The sequence below is a fragment of the Carassius gibelio genome, chromosome A13 (genome assembly GCF_023724105.1).
Source record: "Carassius gibelio isolate Cgi1373 ecotype wild population from Czech Republic chromosome A13, carGib1.2-hapl.c, whole genome shotgun sequence".
In the NCBI taxonomy this organism is placed as follows: Eukaryota; Metazoa; Chordata; class Actinopteri; order Cypriniformes; family Cyprinidae; genus Carassius; species Carassius gibelio.
Genome location: NC_068383.1, coordinates 22,762,686 through 22,783,014, shown reverse-complemented (window position 1 = coordinate 22,783,014; position 20,329 = coordinate 22,762,686). Strand labels below are relative to the sequence as shown.

The 20,329-nt window shown below is 39.6% G+C and overlaps 2 protein-coding genes across 4 annotated transcripts; one reads left to right on the top strand and one right to left on the bottom strand.

Annotated features, from left to right (window-relative positions):
- Nucleotides 1-1,087: 1,087 nt before the first annotated feature.
- On the top strand, nucleotides 1,088-10,402 carry LOC128026518 (prosaposin). Its single transcript, XM_052613761.1, has 14 exons — nucleotides 1,088-1,247; nucleotides 3,751-3,884; nucleotides 3,976-4,050; nucleotides 4,132-4,257; nucleotides 5,221-5,406; nucleotides 5,566-5,709; nucleotides 5,823-5,879; nucleotides 7,913-8,065; nucleotides 8,403-8,495; nucleotides 8,781-8,958; nucleotides 9,047-9,210; nucleotides 9,357-9,437; nucleotides 9,522-9,629; nucleotides 9,706-10,402. Exons 1-14 carry the CDS (start codon nucleotides 1,214-1,216, stop codon nucleotides 9,739-9,741), a joined length of 1,569 nt encoding a protein of 522 aa, XP_052469721.1. The 5' UTR covers nucleotides 1,088-1,213; the 3' UTR covers nucleotides 9,742-10,402.
- Nucleotides 10,403-11,250: 848 nt separating this feature from the next.
- LOC128026517 (broad substrate specificity ATP-binding cassette transporter ABCG2) lies at nucleotides 11,251-20,194 on the bottom strand. Of its 3 annotated transcripts, none has more exons than XM_052613758.1 (16): nucleotides 19,913-20,194; nucleotides 18,986-19,164; nucleotides 18,443-18,502; nucleotides 17,767-17,884; nucleotides 17,109-17,264; nucleotides 16,779-16,936; nucleotides 15,379-15,530; nucleotides 15,215-15,307; nucleotides 14,807-14,982; nucleotides 14,588-14,739; nucleotides 13,567-13,656; nucleotides 13,371-13,495; nucleotides 12,908-13,062; nucleotides 12,130-12,219; nucleotides 11,989-12,041; nucleotides 11,251-11,751 (listed from the first exon to the last, which is right to left on the bottom strand). In XM_052613758.1, the coding sequence occupies exons 2-16, from the start codon at nucleotides 19,144-19,146 to the stop codon at nucleotides 11,601-11,603; spliced, it is 1,890 nt and encodes a 629-aa protein (XP_052469718.1). In that variant the 5' UTR covers nucleotides 19,147-19,164; nucleotides 19,913-20,194; the 3' UTR covers nucleotides 11,251-11,600. The 3 variants fall into 3 exon arrangements, with proteins under 3 accessions (XP_052469718.1, XP_052469720.1, XP_052469719.1); XM_052613760.1 differs by having other exon boundaries at nucleotides 11,251-11,748; nucleotides 19,913-20,178; XM_052613759.1 differs by having other exon boundaries at nucleotides 18,986-19,161; nucleotides 19,913-20,178.
- Between the last annotated feature and the right edge of the window lie 135 nt (nucleotides 20,195-20,329).

Sequence of the window (20,329 nt, the reverse complement as noted above, 5' to 3'; positions counted from 1 at the left end):
GTAATAGTAGTGTAACTTTTTCAGTTAATTTATTAAAGTATTACTTTTGATTACTTTTCTACATTTCTAATGAATGTTGATTTTCAACTGTTAATCATTTTGTGAGGTTGTGTTTATGTGTTCATGTACTCATTCATATATTGAGGCGGCAGGGGTTGAAAACACTGTGAGCTTCAGAAGGCCTATGTAAAGTCACTGAAACTGCATGTCTGCGTCATTCATTTCCACGAGGGGCGGACTGCGAAAAACATTAAAGACGGTGAAATCTCAAATGAGTTTGCAAACAAATTCTGAAACATGTACAACCCTATTTGTATGGACCTGACATGAAAAAGGGTTAAATCTTTAGGTTGGGGACATTCAAAATAATTAAGAGTTGTCTCCTGATCTGCAGCTTCACTTCCATTTTTCTGTTCAGTCTCTTTATTTTGGCCTGATATCTATCTCTCTCATGACTTTAATACTTAAGATTAAACAGTAGTTTCAGGAGTTTAGTACACAGAATAGGACATATGCTTATAAGATAACTGTATTTGAGCTGATATGCTTTTATTTATTATTATTTTTTAATAAACTATTTTTTTTCCAAACCATTGTTGCAATGTTTCAAAAACAGTATCAGTAAACAATGTCATGATTTTTAATCTGCATTGAACTTCAGATCCATCTCCATGTAAAAGGAAGTACTAAAGTCTGATTTAGTGGTGGATGTGTTCAGATGTGATCATCTTAATTAAAGTGATGAAGGATTGTGAAAGTCTGACAGTGTTGAGCTCTACTCTAAGGTTTAACCCTGCGTGGTGTACATGTTTGAAAATGATTAACAGTTGAAAATTAACATTCATTAGAAATTTACAAAAGTAATCAGTTACATTACTTTATTAAAGCAATTGGAAAAGCTACGCTACTTTTACATTTTACATAGGTTAACCTTTCCAACACTTCCTGTATGTAATTATATTATTTATATAATAGGGTTTTTATCTCTAAAGCTGATGTAGTTATATATAAAGGAAGACAAAACTCAATACATACATAAATAAATAAAAAAATAAATAAATACAATGTTCAAATGATAAGCGATTCATGCGCATGCGCACTGCGCAGCGGGGGCGCGGTCAGCTGACAGCGAGATCAGATAAACACCGCTAACGTCCGTCAGAGCAGACTCACAACACGACACCGCGAGTTCAGAGAGCTGTTTACTGAAGTCATGATGCTCCTCACGCTGCTTTTCATCTCCACCGGTAATATATACTGCTTTAGACCTCAGCGTTATTTTTTTGTTGCTTTCGTTATGAGAGTGTGCCACAGCTGCAGTTATTAGCGGGCGAGGTGTTTGGTAAACCTGCCATGTTAGCTTAATGACTGGCCCGCTTACATGGAAATGCTATCTTTAAATAAGCAGCCTAACATTTTAAACTTATATATTCCTAGTGATGATAATATTTCCTCGGTTTGTCCATTAGCCATCTGTCGTGCTGTGCTAACAGGTTTTTGAACAACGGCGCCCATAAAAATAAGCCACTAACGGCGTGTTTTAAAACCATTTTCTTTAAAATGATTTATTTGAGCTGTTTTTTAGCTGCTAAGTTATATATACATTCATGTGTTTGTTGCGCAGACTGGTCTAAACTGACTGAAGTTTATTTAATCTGCCGATTATGTTGTATGAAACCGATGGGTTATTTGATTTATATTTTAATTTTTAATGCATTTTTTTTTTTTTACTCAAGTGTAATTTTGATTTAAAGTGAATCGTGACGCATCATTTTTTTACGCAACGGTCAGCTCGCGCTTGATCGATTTAACGTTAGGTGATTTCATCAACTTTTATCTCTTTCTCTGATAGAGGTGTCTGAATGTCGACACAGTGGCTCAAACCTGTTTTTCTATGTTTGTTTGCCCAATACAAAAGGCTGTATTTTAACTCCTGCAGTATTTTATATTTTATTTCTTTGTCTGGCGCCTGATCAAATGATTTGCGTAATCTGTATCCAGGTTGCTCAGTGCTTCAAAACAACGTCTCCTTTCACTTCCAAGGATACGATCTTTTGCTACTCGTGTCGTTTCCACATCCTCTTCTCTGTTCCGTCTTCGTATTTTTGTCATTACAGTCACAATTTCACTTCATCTTTTTGTCAAGGATTGTTATTTCTGCAGAAAGTTTTGCTCATGAAAGCATTGAGGCGGTCTTTCATACTGTGGTGTGTGTGAGGTCCTTCTCAGAGCCAGTGGATTGTGAAGAGATGGTTTATCACAACCACGTGCCTCTCAACCACAGAGCGTCTCACTTCTCATTGACCTACAGCTTCTTTTTCTTTTCTTTTTTTCTTTTCCTCCAGTAATTGCAGAAGAGAAACTAGAAACAGTCCTAATTTTGGTCTGTTGGCCGATCAGACCCAGTTCATGACTTTATTATGAAGTATGTGACTTGCTATGTTCACTAGAGTCACTACCCATTCTCATGTTGAGTTGCCTGTTTTATTATCTAGCACTCATTGCTATTGAAGCCTCCTGTTCTCCTCTTGTATTTAGCAGAAGTACATGTAAGTGTGTTAGTTATGAGACCGCTTTGTTCCTCCAAACCATAAAGTAAATGACCCAGATTTGCAGCGAGGGCAGGTTTATTGCACAGAGCTTTCTTATAATCCTAAGTATCTGCACTTTGGTTCCCACTTTCTGCTTTAATTTAGTTGGTTTCCGTTTCTCAAAGCAGAAGTGAAACCCTGGTGCTTTAACAGAAGGTTGTTTTCATTGGCACCGGGCTGCTTTTGTGTTAAGAGTTTAGTGCTGTTTTGATGTTTAGTTATGGCACAATTTAGTCATGGATCGCGTGATGTTGATGCAAAAATAACTTCCGAGCAATAATTCATTACAGTAAAACTCAGTGTCAGCTGGGTGTTGTGTCGACTTGTCTTTTGTACAGTCAGCTGCGGAGGCTGATGCTGAGCTGGTGGAAACAGACACCGGATCATAAGACCGCTCCAGCTTGTTGTTTGTGTCTGTGCGTATGTCATATGTCACATGATATTGCCAAGAAATGAAGAGTGATTCTTCAGAAACGTCCAAAATCGCCAAACGGTTTATGAAAATAGTCTCCTATTTTCAGCTCTAGGAAGGAGCTCTGCTGGCACAAACCGTGAGCCTGTTCATGACAGGTTTAACTCTTCATTTCATGGGGAATTTTAAACCATTCTCATTTAACTATTGTACTTGGTGGAAACCATTAACTGGCTTTCAAAGTTTAGGGACTTTCCACACACACTCTCTCTCTCTCTCTCTCTCTCTCTCTCACAGTCTAAAGTACTTTGTGTTTGGGCAGCTATGATGATTTGCTTCTCAAATGTAACTTTTGATTAGCATTCAATGGGGAACTTGTAACAACATTTATCATGTGTTTATTACAGTGGTTGTAGGTTTTGGTCCCGAATCACACAAAAGAGTAACCCGTTACTGGTCACCTGGTTGTACTATGTGGAAAATGAAAGCAGGTGGTTGTTGAGTAGGTGCTGCTTCCTTTTTAGTGGCTATAATACAAACAAAATATAGTAAACGCTCATGTTAATTTTTGTTTAAAATGACTCCTGTGAAGTGTCAACTCTTGGCACGCTAAAAGAGATAAGAAATCATGACCGATGCTACTAAAAGCTCGGTGTAATTGCTGACTTGACTAGGCCATCACATGTCTGTGTGATCATTGTGGCAGTCCTATACACATCTAATCCATTTCCTCTTGTTTCTTGCTAGCTGTGGCGAGTCCACTGTTGGGTACAGAGCAATGTGTTCGTGGTCCCCCCTACTGGTGCCAGAACGCCAAGACCGCTTCCCTTTGTGGAGCCGTCCAACACTGCCAACAGAGTGTGTGGAGCAAGCCTCAGATGGTGCGCTGACCTGATTCTCAGAAGTGCTTTTGTATGCCGGTGCATAATTCATGAGCTCGAAGTGCATAAAACCTTTTTTTTTTTCTTGCAGAAATCTGTGCCATGTGATCTGTGCAAAGAGGTGTTGATGGTGGTGGAGCAGCTTTTGAAGGACAATGCCACAGAGGTATGCTAACATGATGATAGCGCTGGAGATCTGAATAGCGTTTATGCGAGGTCAAAGTCTAAATACTTGTGCCGAATCTAGAGCGAACTCCTTGGATACTTGGAGAAGGCCTGTCAGCTGATCCCTGATGAGGGCATGGCCGAACAGTGCAAGGAGGTCGTGGAGAACTACTTCCCCATTCTCATGGACATCATCCAAGGAGAGCTGGTGAGCTGGATCCTGCCTCGAGTAACACATTCCCCTTTTAGTTGGTGGTAGTTTGTGATTGAAGGTTTGAAAACGATGTTGAATTCCCACCATGAACCAAAGGCAAAAATGCTGTTCCAGACTTTATGAACAATTTGCAATGTTTCTAATCCAAATTTGATGTTAAATAACTATGTATAATGTGTTTTTGTACTTACTGATAATGGAAAAAAATGCCAAGTAATGACCATGGCAATGTATAGTTTAACTGCTAAAGAGTATTCATTACTTCTGCAATTCCATAAATTGGTGACCTTTTTATCATGCTGGTGAAGAATTGCTTTAACCCCCAGTTATAGAAGTAAATGTCATCAGTGTAATCATTGTTAGTAACTGAAATAAACCAAGTGGGGGGGGAACTGAAATGAAGCATTCATTTTCATGCCTCCAAAACTAACTAACGGGGTCATGAACTGCATTAAAAAGTCTAATGTTAGTGTGACTTTACATAAGAGAAACTGATTTGTGACATGACTCAACAGCGCACATGTCTGATCTACATATGTTAGGATCACAAGGAAGCAAGGAATCCTCTGTTTGTGTCTCTTGTATTTCATACAAGTGTGTATCAGTGGGTGTGGCTTAAGAGGCAGTGATCTAGAAGCTTGATCCTGTGGAGGCGGGGCTTATCCACACTATTACATCATCCAGTGGCAAGTCATTTTCTGAGTGTGGTTTTACAAAAAAAAGCTTTTGAGTTTTTTTTAATAGAGCACTGACCTGTCATATGTCAAAAGAGTTCCGGACCCTTTTAAAGCTTTAGTCTGACTAGTGCCGCTTAGACAGTTCCTTCCCACAGAGCCTCATCTGTTATTCAAAGCATGTCACAGTCCTCTTTAAAGAGCTGAAGCAGTGTATTCAGCTTCAGATCCTGTGTGTTTATATCACTCTTCACAATGCGTCTGTGTTCCCTCGGTCTCTCAGGATGACCCTGGTGTGGCGTGCGGTGCTTTGGGCCTGTGTGTGTCCCAGCAGGCAGCTCTGGCTAAAGATCAGCTCATGTCCAATGAGATCCCTCAAGTGGACCTGAACCAGCGTGTCAACCCCTTCCTGATCAACATCCCTCAGCTGCTCTACCCCCAAGAGAAGACCAAGGAGACCCCCGAACAGGTGAAGCTGTCTCACACCTATGTTTTAATGAAAAAAATCCATGTTCAACTTGATGAATGTTTTTATAGCGTCACCAATTTGAGTTGCAGATTAAAACGTGCACAATCTCATCCTGTATGTTTACTAACTGATTAGTGTTCTCTTCTCTTCTGTCCGCAGACTGATCGAGATGTGTGCCAGGACTGTGTTGTGCTAATTTCTGACACTCAGGAGGAAGCCAAAGCCAATTCCTCATTTATTAACAGTTTCCTCGCTCGGCTGGAGAGCCAGTGTGAGCTTCTGGGACCTGGCATGTCTGATATGGTGAGAACATGAGAGACTGGGCTTGGCGCTCAAAATAAAGATGCTATGCTTTGGTGTGCGCTGCATGTGTGGGACATTTTTGGTGGTCTTATCTCTCATTTCTCACTTCACAGTGCAAGGAGTACATCAGCAAGTACGGACCACTGGTCTTTCAACAGCTTATGTCTATGGTAAGTGATTGAGTCTTAAATGTCTTTTCATTTGTGCCAATGTTTCGGTCATCCATCTCCATTACCAAAATGGTTGCCCAAAAGTTCCCCTCCTCGTGGCAGAAAGTTTTAAAAGGGTCATATGAGATTTTAATGTGCTGTATATAATTTTGTTGTATAACTTTCAGAACTCGTCTTCCTCCCATAGTTAAAAATAAAAAAATAAAAGACTTTTACGCTTGTGATCTTGGGAATGATGCCTATATAAAGACTCAGAAATGTGGTCCTCCCACTCACTGAGGAGGAAGTAGAGTAAACCTAAATCCTTTTAATTCTGGTGTTTTGGAATAAAAGTGAAAGGCAAGTGAGGATGAGGTGGTTTTAAAACTACTGGGTTTGTGTTCAAACCCCCAACTAAAGCTGCAGTGAGTGTATCTATTTCACATGCACCGAGGAGACTTGTGTTATAAAGACTGCATCCTGTTCAGAGGGTCAACGAGAGGGTGCAGCAGCATCATGGGTAATTTATACGTGGACCTCAGGGGAAATGCATTAAAATATGACCCCTTTAATATGGAGAGCTGGTTGCAGTTTTGTCAGTCAAGTGAAGAAAGCTGCTTTTGTTCTCTTTCCTGTTAAGATGCATGTCTTACAGCTTAAAAGGATAGCTCACCCAAAAATGACAATTCTGTCATTAATACCTCACCCTCATATCATTCCAAACCCGCAAGACATTTGTTCATCTTTGAAACGCAAATTAAGATGTTTGATGAAATCCGAGAGCTTTCTGAAGCTGTATAGACAGCAACACAACGGGTTTGGAACGACATGAGGCTGAGGAAATAATGACACCATTGTCATCTTTGGGTGAGCTATCTCTTTAATCCACGACTCTAATCACATGTCTTTCTTTTTATCTCATTTCCTCCTTCATTTTCTCTCTCTCTATCTCTCTCTCTTGTGGTTTTGTTTGCTCTGGTCTTCAGGAGCAGGTAGGTTTCTCTGAGCTGCTAGTCACATTCTAGCTTGTCTTTTAATCTGTGTCTCATGTGGTTGATCACCTGTGCGGTTTTCTCATCTAACACCGACCGGTGCTAATCTGTGCTGTTATTGACTAGCCACTCACCCACTTTTACAGTAGCCTTAACCCGGAGGTTTTCATGTTTGTGTAGATGTAGAACTAGACTGATCATCCTTTTATCATAACCTCCATCACACATAACATCCTGTATACAAACCATGTACAGGATCAGTTATCAGTTTCATTAAAAAAGGGCAGGGTTTTAAGAAAGCATGGTTAAACCAAAAACCCCAACCTCTTGGTTCTTACTGGTAAAAATGGCAAAGGGGTTCACTCAAGAATACACAAGACATTGCAACAGAGCGACAAATCCTGGAGTAACCTGGAAATGGATGTGAAGAAGCGTACCATACTAAAATAGTGAGATTGTATACAAATACCTGAATAACATTCAGTAGGAAGTAAAAAAAAAAAAAAAAAACTTTCCATTGTGTTCTCTTGCAGTACACACAAACATTTAGTGTGTACTGTACACAAAGTACGGTACTCTTGAGCTGGTTCTTCTGTATTAATAGGTCAAAAGACTAACTTCATGGGTTTGAATCCGGTTACTCTCCTAAAGTATTTTATGTTTGTTCAAGTACTAAAAGAATACTTAATTAACCAATTAATCATTATCTGGAATTGGAACAAATCTTTCACCTCCATCTCTACCTGAGAGCTGATATTCAAACACCTTTGCATTTGAACGTGTGGTTATGAAGGTTTGAATTGGAGAAGTTGGTCCTTTAGTGGAACCACTAGCTTTTGGCATTCATCAGATCATACTTGCACTTCTTGTGCTTGCGTGCATGACAGCCGTCAGACTGGGCATGAGGTGGAGCAGCATTATGGGTAATCAGTTAGTCATACAGAGGATGCTGCATGATGTCATCCAGGAAGATGGTGCACCATTGTATTCGTGCATGTCTGAAATTCTGCTCCTCTTGTCTTTCTCTCGTGTAACTGAATGTGTCCTCCAATCCCTCTGTAGCAAGCCAAGGACATCTGCTCTCGTGTTGGATTCTGCCCCCCTCAGAAAAAGTCTGTGCCCATGGAGAAGCTGCTGCCTGCCAAATCAATCCCAGCGGTCAAGATGTTCCCTGCAACCAAACTTGAAACACCTGTCAAAACCAAGCCTGCTAAGGTACAATAACATATAACTTCAGTTGTGTTCATTTGAATTATGAATTTTGGTATTTTATTAAAATAAAAAAATGCATATGTTATAAATGTCACTGATTTATTGAAGAGAGTGAAAGCAAGAAAAGGTTTTTTTTTTTTTTTTTTTTTTTTCACTGACCTGTTAGATAACTTCAGGAAGTGTCTTAACTTCCAACCTTTGTTTTGATGATGTAAATGAATTGAAGATCTCTAAACAGTTGTCCGTTATGGGCTGTAAATAACATTCACATTTATATTAAAGTTGAGGAGGTGTGTAAATGCAGGATGTTTCTATCACGCATGTGTGTCTGTTTTGATAGACTCTGGTGCAGGTACGAGGCAGTCCTCAGTGTGCCCTCTGTGAGTTTGTGATGAAGAAAGTTGAGGAAATGATAAAGGATCGCACATCTGAGGTATGAAGCCCCATGTAAAATAACCCCTTCTCCATTGATTGTCGAACATTATTTAAAAACATTAAGAATCAGTAGAAATCTGTGCAGATATTCATAAACGATTAGATGTTAAGATTGCTTGAATCTGGCGAGACCAACATCGCAGCAGGTGGTAATGATGGAAGACCTTCATTCAGAGAAGAGAAAGAAGATTAATATGAAAGGATAGCGCATACATCCTGGTGTTTCTAATCCGCAAACAATAGCCTGGTAATAGTGACACCAGTGGCTTTTTCTTCTTCTTAGGAAGAAGTTGTGCAGGTTGTGGAGAAAGTCTGCAACTTTTTGCCCTCCACACTCACGGCTCAGTGCAAGGACCTGATTGAGACCTACGGCAAGGCCATCATTGAGCTGCTCGTGCAGGAGGCCGATCCCAAAACGATCTGCTCTTTCCTCGGACTCTGCAGTGGGGTCAGCCATGTCTGTAAGTGCCGATGATACTTTGGTTTTATGCAGTATAATGTTTTATTCGTTTCTCTTTTAAGATGCGATTCATTGCTTTATTTTTGCAGCTGTAATGGACGAGCAACGATTTGAGGCGGGCGACTTCTGTGAGGTGTGTAAGATGGCGGTGCGTTATGTGGATGGGATCCTGGAGAAGAACGCCACTCAGGCGGAGATCGAGGAAGCTTTGATGAAGGTCTGCAACTTCCTGCCTGAAGCTTTCAGAGATGAGGTAGGCCACAGATGCACAAAATAAACGGGATATAATTGTGATGCATCTTGATATTGAATTATGAATTGTGACGATTCACACCCCTAATAGGTGTGTGTGTGTGTGTGTGTGTGTGTGTGTCTAACCGTGAGCTCTTCTTCCTGCAGTGTCACCAGCTCATTGAACAGTATGAGCCTATGCTGGTTCAGCTGCTGCTTCAGACGCTCGACCCGGACTTTGTCTGCATGGTAAGGTTTATCCTGCACTCTCTAGCTCAAATCATGTGATCCGTGAGCCCTGACTGAGTTTGTTGGGGGGTTTTGTGCGTGCAGAAGCTGGGAGCATGTCCTGAGGCAGTGCAGAGGCTGCTGGGAATGCAGCAGTGCAGCTGGGGGCCAGCATACTGGTGTAAGAACGTGGAGACCGCTTCTCGCTGTAATGTGAGTACTGCTTGTAAAGTTGTCTTGCACATCAAAACCGGGCTGTGATGTAAATGAAGCTGTGCTTGTGTCGTAGGCCTTGGATCACTGCAGGCGTCACGTGTGGAACTAAAGGAGGAGCAGAACAATCCACAGGAAACTAAAGGAGAATCGATACAGAGCTGCATTTCTGATTTGAAATCAATACTTGGGTTTTCTTTTAAAAAATTATATTTGAAATTGAACTGTCACAGCTAATTAACAGCCTTGTTTTGAGGGGGAAAACTTTTACTGAAAGGTAAAATACATGTCTTTTGAGAGGGCAGGGTTTTAGAGAGAGATGAATGGCATATATGGGAAATGTGCTATTTTGCAGACTTTTCTTACAATGAATGTTCTTTTAGTTGTTTCTTCATATGATTTATAGCGAGTGTGTGTATATATGGAAATAGATCGTGCCTTTTTATGAGAATGCTTTGGATGCTCTAATATCCCTGCCTCGCTCTTTAACTGTGCAGATGCACCTGCAAGGCCAGTGATTTAAATCTGTTTTTAATGGGTGACTCTTTTGGTCCTACTGGAAGTCAATTCTCTGTAACTGTGATTCTGTGTCTGTTATGAGCTGAAGGGGAAGTGATGTCGACATTCTTCATTTGATCCACTAACTGTTGCCCCTCACTGATTGATCGGTCACTGCTTACTAAATGTCAGATTTTATCCTTGTGCCTGACACTGTTCAGACGGAGGCTTTTGTTTTTTTAAAAAAGTAAAAATAAAACCGATTCCAACCACAATCTCTGGGTTTTTTTTAGTAGATCCGCTCTGGAAGTTAAAATACCACTTGATTTGCCCGTTATTATTTGTAAAGTGTATAAACTTTGTATACTTTTTATTTTTAATTTTCTGGGGATTGTAAGCTGGAATTTTACTAATCATTTGGTCTGCTTTAAACCCCACCTTTCTTAAAGGGCTCATATGATGCTGCTAAAAAAAAAAAGTTATTTGGTGTAATCCTTATGCAGTTTAAGGTTAAAATTTTTTTTTTTTTTTTTTTTACAAAGCTCATCAGTCTGAAAAGCGAGGTGTGCTCTGATTGGCCAGTTATTCAGTGCGCTGTGATTGGCTGAATACCTCAAGCATATGACAGAAATGATATGCCCATTACTATACTGCGATGCCAAATTACAAATAAGGCATTAGTTGCATTCATTAGGGACATAATTTGAGTATAAATTATCTTTTTAAGTGTTTGAATCATCATTGACAAATCCTTTACATATGATAACGTACTTACAGACTGTGAGTCAGCATTTAATAGAAACACCGGCATTGTAGGATACCTTCACAGGAAACACTCCTTGTCCTGATTTATTCACGAATAGTGTGTAACTCTTCAAAGAGAAAGGAAAACTTGAAATCCCATCATATGAACCCTTTGCAGTCTGTTAAAGTGTTGGTTCTGTTGCTCTGTGAAATTTCTAAGTCTGCTCATTTCAATAGAAACCCTTGAGATCAGGAGCTTTGCATGACAGAGAAAAATCCTGAGTTCAAGTTGGTTGCCTGAATGTGCCACGTTTAACAACATGGAGGCAGATCTCAGTATTCAGCTGGAGTACAACCTCCATGTGTCGACGTATAAAAACGTAACAATTCTACAAGTGTGTTTTACTTAATGCCATTACTAACTGTGCCACTTTGGCAATAGATACAAGACCGAATGCAATTTGGCTTGAAGGGAATTTGCCAAACCAATCAAAATAAAAGCACACGTTTGATTTTTGTTTTGCATTTTTTATATCAGATTAAACATTGAAAAAGTTCAAGCAGTTTTATACTTCATGCCACAGGTAGTTTTGGAGGTAGCAGGTTTGAAGAAAATGAGGTAGCGAGTTGTGGATTCTGACACATTTCACTGTACATGCATGATTTCCTGATTTCAGGGTTCAAAATAAATAAAAAAGTGAGACTGATTACACAACCAGTGTCATTCTTTCACTTCCAGCGATTAATCCGACACAGCTGCACATAGGCAAGAATCAGACACACGCACATGATGCCTGTCAGAGCGACCTGGTTCTGCCAAAAGCCCCACGTGCTGTGGTCGATCTCTTGATGATCCAGGTACACGTCACCTCTCAAACTGCTAGCAAGAGACAGAGAGAGTTTGCAGCTGAAACACATTACTCACTTCATCTAGACCAGAGTTCAGCTCCAACCCTAATCAAACCAACCTAACAATGATTTTCTAATGATCCTCAAGACATCGATTAACAAACTCTTTAGAGATAAACCCTGCAGGAATGTGGATCTCACAAACCAGATTTGAGGACTAGCTCTGTTTTTTCAGTAGGTGGCGCTACCGAGTGTGAGTGAGTTTTACCTGGTGTAGTTACTGGTAAAGACTTGACCTTTTAGTTCAATGATGGCAAGTGCCTGAAGAGAGAAACTTTGGTTGGATTACTGCTGAAATGCAAACATAAAGACTGTCCTGATTGGACTGTAATGGGTTTTATGCTCTTACATTGTAGCCATATCGGAATATACTGGCCCACTTCAGCCAGGACATCCAGCTCAGCATCGAATTCAGGTTAACTAGGAAACCTCCAAACACCTGGGAAGACACAGGACAGGAAAACCTGTGAGATTAAACCATACACGTGACCTTTATCTCATTAAAGGGATAGCTCACCCAAAAATGAAAATTCTGTCATCAATTCCTCATGTAGATCCAACCCCGTAACACTTTCATGCATTTTCCAACACACAAATGAAGATATTTCTGAAGAAATCCGAAAGCTTTCTGACTCTGATTAGACAGCAACGCAACGGTCACGTCCAAAACCCAGAAAGATAGTAAGGACCTCTACGAACAAAATCAAATAAAATGGTGGTTCAACTGTAATGTCATGAAACTGCTGTCTTTTCAGAGTCAGAAAGCTCTTGGATTTCATCAGAAATATCTTAAATTTTGTGCTAAAGGTGAACGAAGGATTACGAGTTTGGAACGACTTTTTTTATGACAGAATTGTAATTTTTGGGTGAACTATGCCTTTAATTGCTGTTTACCTCATACAACTGGAATCTAATGTCATGTTTACAGCTGGTGCGTTTGAAGCGCTTCTTTTTAAACCTGGCATGTCTCCATTCGTTTGGTTTATTTGGTCATATACAATTGTGCATTAAAACAATCAGAAGTTTCATAATTTTTGCACATTTTGAAATGTTCAGAACAGCGAACCGAACCATTGAAAGCATTCAATCTAGATGTCTGTAAATCACTTCCGTTCGGCTAAACTGACCATCATGAAGACATAAGGCATTGCGATGAGGATGTTAGCCATGGCGAAGGAGCCCACGCTGGCACTGACCAGGAAGGCCAAGCTCACCGCTGACAGACTGACCATACTCATGGTCAAACAGTACAGGAAGAAGGCCTCCACTTCAGGCTTCAGACCTGAGACCAAGCACATTAAAACAGTGTCATGTTATAGATACAGCAAATAAATAAAAAAAATCATCTTTTTTATTCTGGCCACTTTGGTAAAAATGGACATTACCGAAATGGCAACACCCAGTGACTCTCGTTCACTTTTCCTTACATTACTCCACTAATAAAGTAACAAGATTTCATTGGCCAGCTTGGATGTTTTCTCTGATCTGGACACAGTGCACTATGGGACTGTCTTTATGAAGAAGGATACATACAATACCTTCTAAAATATTCCCCAAGAATGTATTTTAGAAGATAGTGACTCTACTCGCCCATCATGAAGTACGGGATGGCAGAAAAGATGAAGACGGGGAGGATGCGGTTGGGTATGAGGTCAGCAAACACTTTGGACAGGAAGTAGACCGAGGTGCGGTAGAAGCCACTCGAGTTCTCGTGGCTGCGGGTGAGAGGAACGTTTGTCTGACTGGAATAAGAGTTTGGAAAGCCAACGTTTGGAGGTCGACTCACATGAAGAGCACTCTCTCGCTGATGAAGAGCTCCACCGCGGACAGATTGCCAAACACCATGTTAATGACCAGAAAAAAGAAAGCTCCCGTTCTGAACAGAGACAACAAATACAAGCTTTCACAATAACGGCTTAAACACAGGAGCAATAGGTACAGTCCTTATGTGTGGAAAAACAATTGAGCTTAAAGCTGCAGTCGGTAACTTTTTTTTGGAGGCTCTAGCGGTTAATAAACAGAACTGCTTGCATCTTGCGGAAGAACATTGTAGCCGGAACTACTTCTCTCTGTTTATGTCTATGAAGAATCACAAAGGTACTGGGTTACTCCGCCGCGGTACCCCCGAAGCAATCTAAAATAGTCTGAATATAAACACTTATTATAGGTGCACCCTAGTGATTCAGGACAAGCCAAAAACACGGTTTGGAAAATGGATTCATGGTGTACTCGCTTATTATATACATTTTTCTACATTTTGAACACAAACAAAGTTACGGACCGCAGCTCTGATTGGTTGCTTCTTACCGGGAGCGGTCCGTAACTGCAAACGGCAATAGGAGCACTGGGAGGAGCCAGAGGAGCTTGATTTTTTCACAGATTATCTGTCTCATATTCTACTGTCAGGACATAATGACAGGCTTAACAAATATGTAAAAAATATATATTTACAAATGTTACCTACTGCAGCTTTAAATTACTGATTATATATACATATATATATATATATATATAAATCCAATCATATTGGATACATGACTTTCTAAGGCCTCCGAATCACTAACATCATCAAAACTTTGCAGAATTTGAAGAAAGCAGTTGCAACGTGAAAACCGAAGACAGTCAGTGATCTGAAAGCTTTTTACAAGTGAGGAAAGTGCCATTCTTCAGGCTTTTAAAGGGTTAATTTTTCTGACCTCACTTCATTCCATTCCATTTACATTCTTTAATTTCTGCACCATGAATTGAAACTGTAAATTGTTTCATTCGGGTACTTTTGAGTCCCGGATCTGGCAGCAGGTGCTCACCTGTTCTGAAGAGCCTCTGGTAAAGTGTGTGGGATCTGGTAGTAGATCAGTCCCACCAAAATACCAAAGAAGATGTTGAGGAAGAGTTGGGCGTAGGACGTCTGAGGATTCCTCAAGATGTTTCTTACGGTGCGGCCGCTCACCAGCATGAGCTGCAACATGGACAGAATCACCACACATGTACAGAGACCTGGTCATCTGCCTTCTGCTTCTACATACCTGGTAATAGAAAGGTGTGGCGTAACCAACCCCGTCACCTTTAGTGACCTCAGGGTCAAGCCCATCTGAAATCTGATCGAGTCTGTCTTTTATTGTGAGGAAATGAGGGGACTGCCTGTAAATGACGGCCAGAGGGTTCTCATTTCCTTCCGTCTCCTCACTGTTGCTACACTTCTCTAAAAACACACCAAACACAGAAGGGGTTAGCTGATCACAGAGAACCTCAAGAAATGTCCTTGTAAAGTTTCAACACTATTGATACATATTCAGATAAAACCTCCAGTCCTGGATGCTGATTTGAATAATACAGTCTGCCTCCAGTCCTGCTCATTGAGATGGTAATGTTGTGTCAAATTAATAGGTTTCTTACGATGTAGCATCATTTCTTTCAAACCAAACGTTCAGCACCTGATTTATCGTTGTGTATTTGAGGAAGGACGGTTCCGTTCGTGACGTCCAGGAAGAAGTCCGCCGGGTTGTTGAATGGCTCGCACTTGTAACCTACGATTGACACAAGTCTGAGAATCGCAGAGATGAGCGAATCACTGCGAATCACGTATGTCTGTCAGTACCCAAGTTCTCAAAGTAGCCGATGGCTTTGTTGGCGGCCCCGGCGTAGATGATTTCTCCTTTATTCATGAGAGTGAGGTGGTCAAACTGGCTGAAGATGGAGTAGCGCGGCTGGTGAATGGAGAAGATCACGGTCTTACCCTTTTTGGAGAGCCTGAGTAACAAAACGACAAATGATCAGCACATCAATCTCTGCATTTCTCTTGATCAAAACAGACAGAAACAGTTTGTTTGTGTCAGTGCTTTACATTTGAAGGGGAATGTGGTTTCTACTGACAGCTACAGTAAAACAACAACAACATGTCAAATGTTGTGCAATTGTCTGGGGGTTCAAATTCAATTTTAACTCATCTTTGACATGCAGTCATTTACCACACATTATTATTTTGAGTCATCTCTCAGTTTGAAGCACAGTAATACATGTACAGTAATGCAGTCTCAACGGACGTCATTGGGAAGAATACACCGGAGGGTTTCAACGTAGAAATATGAAGCGTAGAAATATGAAGCGTGTACATTTTTAAAAAAAGCACTTCATAAAGTTTTTTAAAAGAATAAACCCAATGCACTTCGGTGAAAAAGGGTAAAGTATTATAGAAACGGCTTATTATTATTGTCTCAGCATATTAACATTATAAGCCTGTGAATATATGATGCACACATTTCTAAAGCCTCTCATTTATCAGCATGATCAAAACTTTCTACTACATGCCTTTTGTTGTCAGAATGAGAGTTCGTACTTTTCAACGAGTAAAAGTCCTTTTAGTGTTATTCTAAAAATGCGTTTTAGGTCATTGTTCACGTGTTTGCATATATGTTAAAATATATTAGATATGATACATCAGGCTCTGAGAAGTGTTTATTTGTACATCGCTCATTAATCATTGTATTGTGTTGCATTATATGTTTTAATCATACAATATTCAAGCATTTAAATATCATCTTTCTAAGACATTATTGGGAAATATATATTAATAACTGATATCTATATGCATTCTCTGTAAGTAGGCTGCTATACTGTCATAAAGATCTTGCTCGTTTACATTACAGGCTGAATCTGAATTTCACTTTTTGGCCAATTAAATATTAAGCAACTGCACCAAACTGCATATTTTTTACACAGCCTGAATAAAATCAAGGTGATTTTTTCCCAGCACAGTATGTTTGGTATGTCTCCCTATATCTTCAGGTCTTCCAGTCTCCACTAATGAGCTGATGAGTTAGATCAGGTGTGATAATTGAGGGAGACTTACAAAATGCTCCAGGACAGGTTTGAGAACCACTGTCCTATATCGTAATACATGAGGCATAAAAACCTAACGTATCAAATATGAGATTGTCTAAAGGATCCATAAATGGTTCCATTTCAATTTGTTTACAGGGTTTAGGGTTTATCTAATACTTCTGCAGCAGTCCCATGATGGAGTTGGCAGTGTTGGCGTCCAGGCCTGTGGTGGGCTCATCCAGGAACAGGAGGGAAGGGGACGTGATGAGCTCCATCCCGATGCTGCACCTCTTCTTCTCTCCACCAGAAATACCACGCAAAAACATGGTCCCGATCTGAGAGAGAGAACAAAGCAAGACTCCTACTATCACACGGGATATACTGACAGAGCGCTCAACCCTACTGTTGTTATTCTGGAAGTTGTTTTTGTGTGACTGAAGCACACATGACCTTGACCCAGTTCATTCACTCACACACACACACACACACAAGGCTGAAGTGTATTACCTTCGTATCTGCGCAATCTTTCAGGCCGAGCTCCTGGATGACGGAGTCGACCCTCATCTTCTTGTCAGCGGAGGAATACTCTTTGCGTGACAAGCGAAGATTGGCAGAGAATGCTAAGTTCTCTCTTACACTCAGAGTTCCCATCAGGATGTCATTCTGAAAGACAAAAGAAATGAAACAATGCATGATTTCATCATATTAATTTCTAATTATCTAGCAATTCTCATACAATCACTACTGTGTAAGATAAATACGATACAATAAGAAATAATTATTTTATTCAGCAAGGATGTATAAAATTGATCAAAAGTGACAGTACAGACAATCATAATGCTACAAATAAATGCGGTCGACCTTCAGATTAAAGTTAAACTTTCCATTCATCACAGTATCTACAAAAATACGAAGCAGCACAACTGTTCAACATTGATAAGACGAAACATTTCATGAGCAGCAAATCAGCATATTAGATGATTTCTGAAGGAAATTGTAATAATATTTCACAATATTATTTCATGCAGCCTTATTGAGCATGAAAGAGCATTTCAAAAACATGAAAACATTAAAATAAATCTAACCGAACCTTTGAACAGAGGTCCATATATCAGTTTTTGGTAATATGTCTTTTAGAAGGCCACAGAGAGTATCATCTCCCCACCTGAACTACATAAGCAGAGCACAGTCTGAGGTCAGAGGTCACAGTGGTGTTGTCCACCAGAACTTGGCCTGATTTTAGGCCCTTAGGATCTTTCCGTCCCGCAATGACATCCAGGAGCCTGAACACAGACACACTGTAATTAATGCCATGCACTGTAAATGAAAATAACTACTTATTAAAAGGCAGGTTTTTAAAAGAAGAAGAAAAAATAAAAATAAAAACTGAAAAAGGGATAGTGCACCCAAAAACAAAAATTCTGCCATGATTTATTTACCCTTATGTTGAATGACTTTTTTTTGCCGAATACAAAAGGAGACACCAAACAACTTTGGGCCGCATTGACTTCCACTTGTCTTGAAACGACTAGAGGGCGAGTAAATGAGGACAGAATTTCATATTTGCGTAAACTATCCAGAGATGACTGAATGTGCATGGATCTCACTGATTTAGATAAAGTATCTGCAAACAGACAATACTATCTATTCTAACAAACTTGCCATTTATGAGTCAATACATTTTTTCAGTTACTAACAAAGAAAAATGATTTTGTCAAAATAAAGAGCTTGAAACACGTGCTTGTGACGTCGTTCTTTAAAAAGGTTTCCAACTGCCTTGATATTTTTATTGAATACAATGATATTTTTAGTGTATCAGAAATAAATGAGCATGTACTTACGATGTTTTTCCACTTCCAGTCGGGCCCATAACAGCATTCATTCCAGGGTTCATGATACCACTGTAACAGATGGAGAACAGCACTTTTTGGACAGCTTTGAACTAGAGAAGTTCTTAGGATCACTGATTCTCCTTCATACACGTCAGACATTAACTATGCAAAATACCCATAAACACAGAATTAAAAACTGTTGTTCATTAACAGTGTGAGGCAGATATGGGTTTTTGACTATCTAGAGAGCAGAATGACTGATTTGATGTAGATATAAACCAATGTATTTCATTTGAGATAAACCGAGTCGTTCAGATCCCAATTCTTCCCTCTCAGGCTAAATACAGGAAAATACAGATGTGCAGCCCAGTACATGTCAGATCTAAACTGACTGCTTTCATTAATTGGGGGCTATTTTCTTGGGTGGTGAGGAGAAACACTACCAGTCTGAAGTTTGACTGAATTTATGTTTCTCAAGACCTGCATGTTTACACTTAAAGAATGAGTGTGTGTGTTCAAGATGTAGACTAGTGGAACATGGCAAACCTTTACCTGACATCTTTGAGGATGTCCTTTTCAACCCACTCCCTACTGAACATCCCCAGTCGTTCTGTGACGTGGTAGCGGAGGTGATGGAAGGTGACCGTGGGGCCTGGGGTCCCGAAACACGGCACTGTCTCCTCCATGTCTGCACACGTCTGCCCGTCCTGCATGAGGCCTTCCTCTGTCTGCTGGAGAGGCACACGCATTTAAACAATTACTGTTATTCACACCCATAAAAGCTACGAAGCTTTAAAATGATAAATATGAGGGTAGTATGTGTCATTCTCACCATTGCACTGAAAGTGTACAGTAATACAGTGCTTTTCAAAAGTCGAATAATTTTCTACAGTAAACGATTACTGAAGGAGAAAGTGTTCGAAGCAGTAAATGATTTACCACAGTTGATGATAATGTTGAGGATACATTTCTGTTGTTTGTAAGATTCACAGCAAACGTATAATTACAACACTTTTTTTCTAATTAAGTGGTTCCTGTTTGTACCTCTTAAATGATATGCGTGTGTATGTATATGGTGTTTTTTTTTATGTTTATGCTTATTTATGTTGTATATATATATATATATATATATATATATATATATATATATATATATATATATATATATATATATATATATATATATGGGTCAACCAAAATATGCTGGTCACTTCGTCATTATATATATATATATATATATATATATAATGTTTTTTTTTTTTTTTTTTTTTTTACACAATGGTAAGAAATCGGTAAGGATCCATAGCATGAGTCTCTGTTCAGCAAACATTAGCGTAGGTAACGTTAAGGGTTTTAATATTTTCAACCATCTTTTGGAAGATTTCTGTAATTTTATCAGAGTGATGTAATGTTTTACATTTAGACAAACTAACTAACAGCACAGAATATATATATATTAAATTATTTGGTAATACTTACTGATGCTTGTGCTGTTGTTATCCTACGCAAATGATGTCACTTCCTGGTGTGTGAACCTGGCTTTTGTTAAGATATGGCAGCGCAGTAAAGATTGTGGGGTTGGAATCCGAGAAGCAGCTTTTATTTAGAATAAGTTTAATTGTTTAGTATGTTTACTACATTACTGTTATTACAGATATGCATCACCGCTACTGAACAACAACGCGAAACCGACAGACAGTTGGTTCTTCTTTATAGAGAATCATCATCATACGGCGCGAATCCTGGAGTCCGAATCCCGAACGAATGAATCTTATGAGTCGGTTCTGTTTAGAGAATCATCATACAGCGCGAATACTGGAGTCCGAATCCCGAACGAGTGAATCGTATCAGTCGGTTCTTTTTAGAGATTCATCATACAGCGCGAATGCTGGAGTC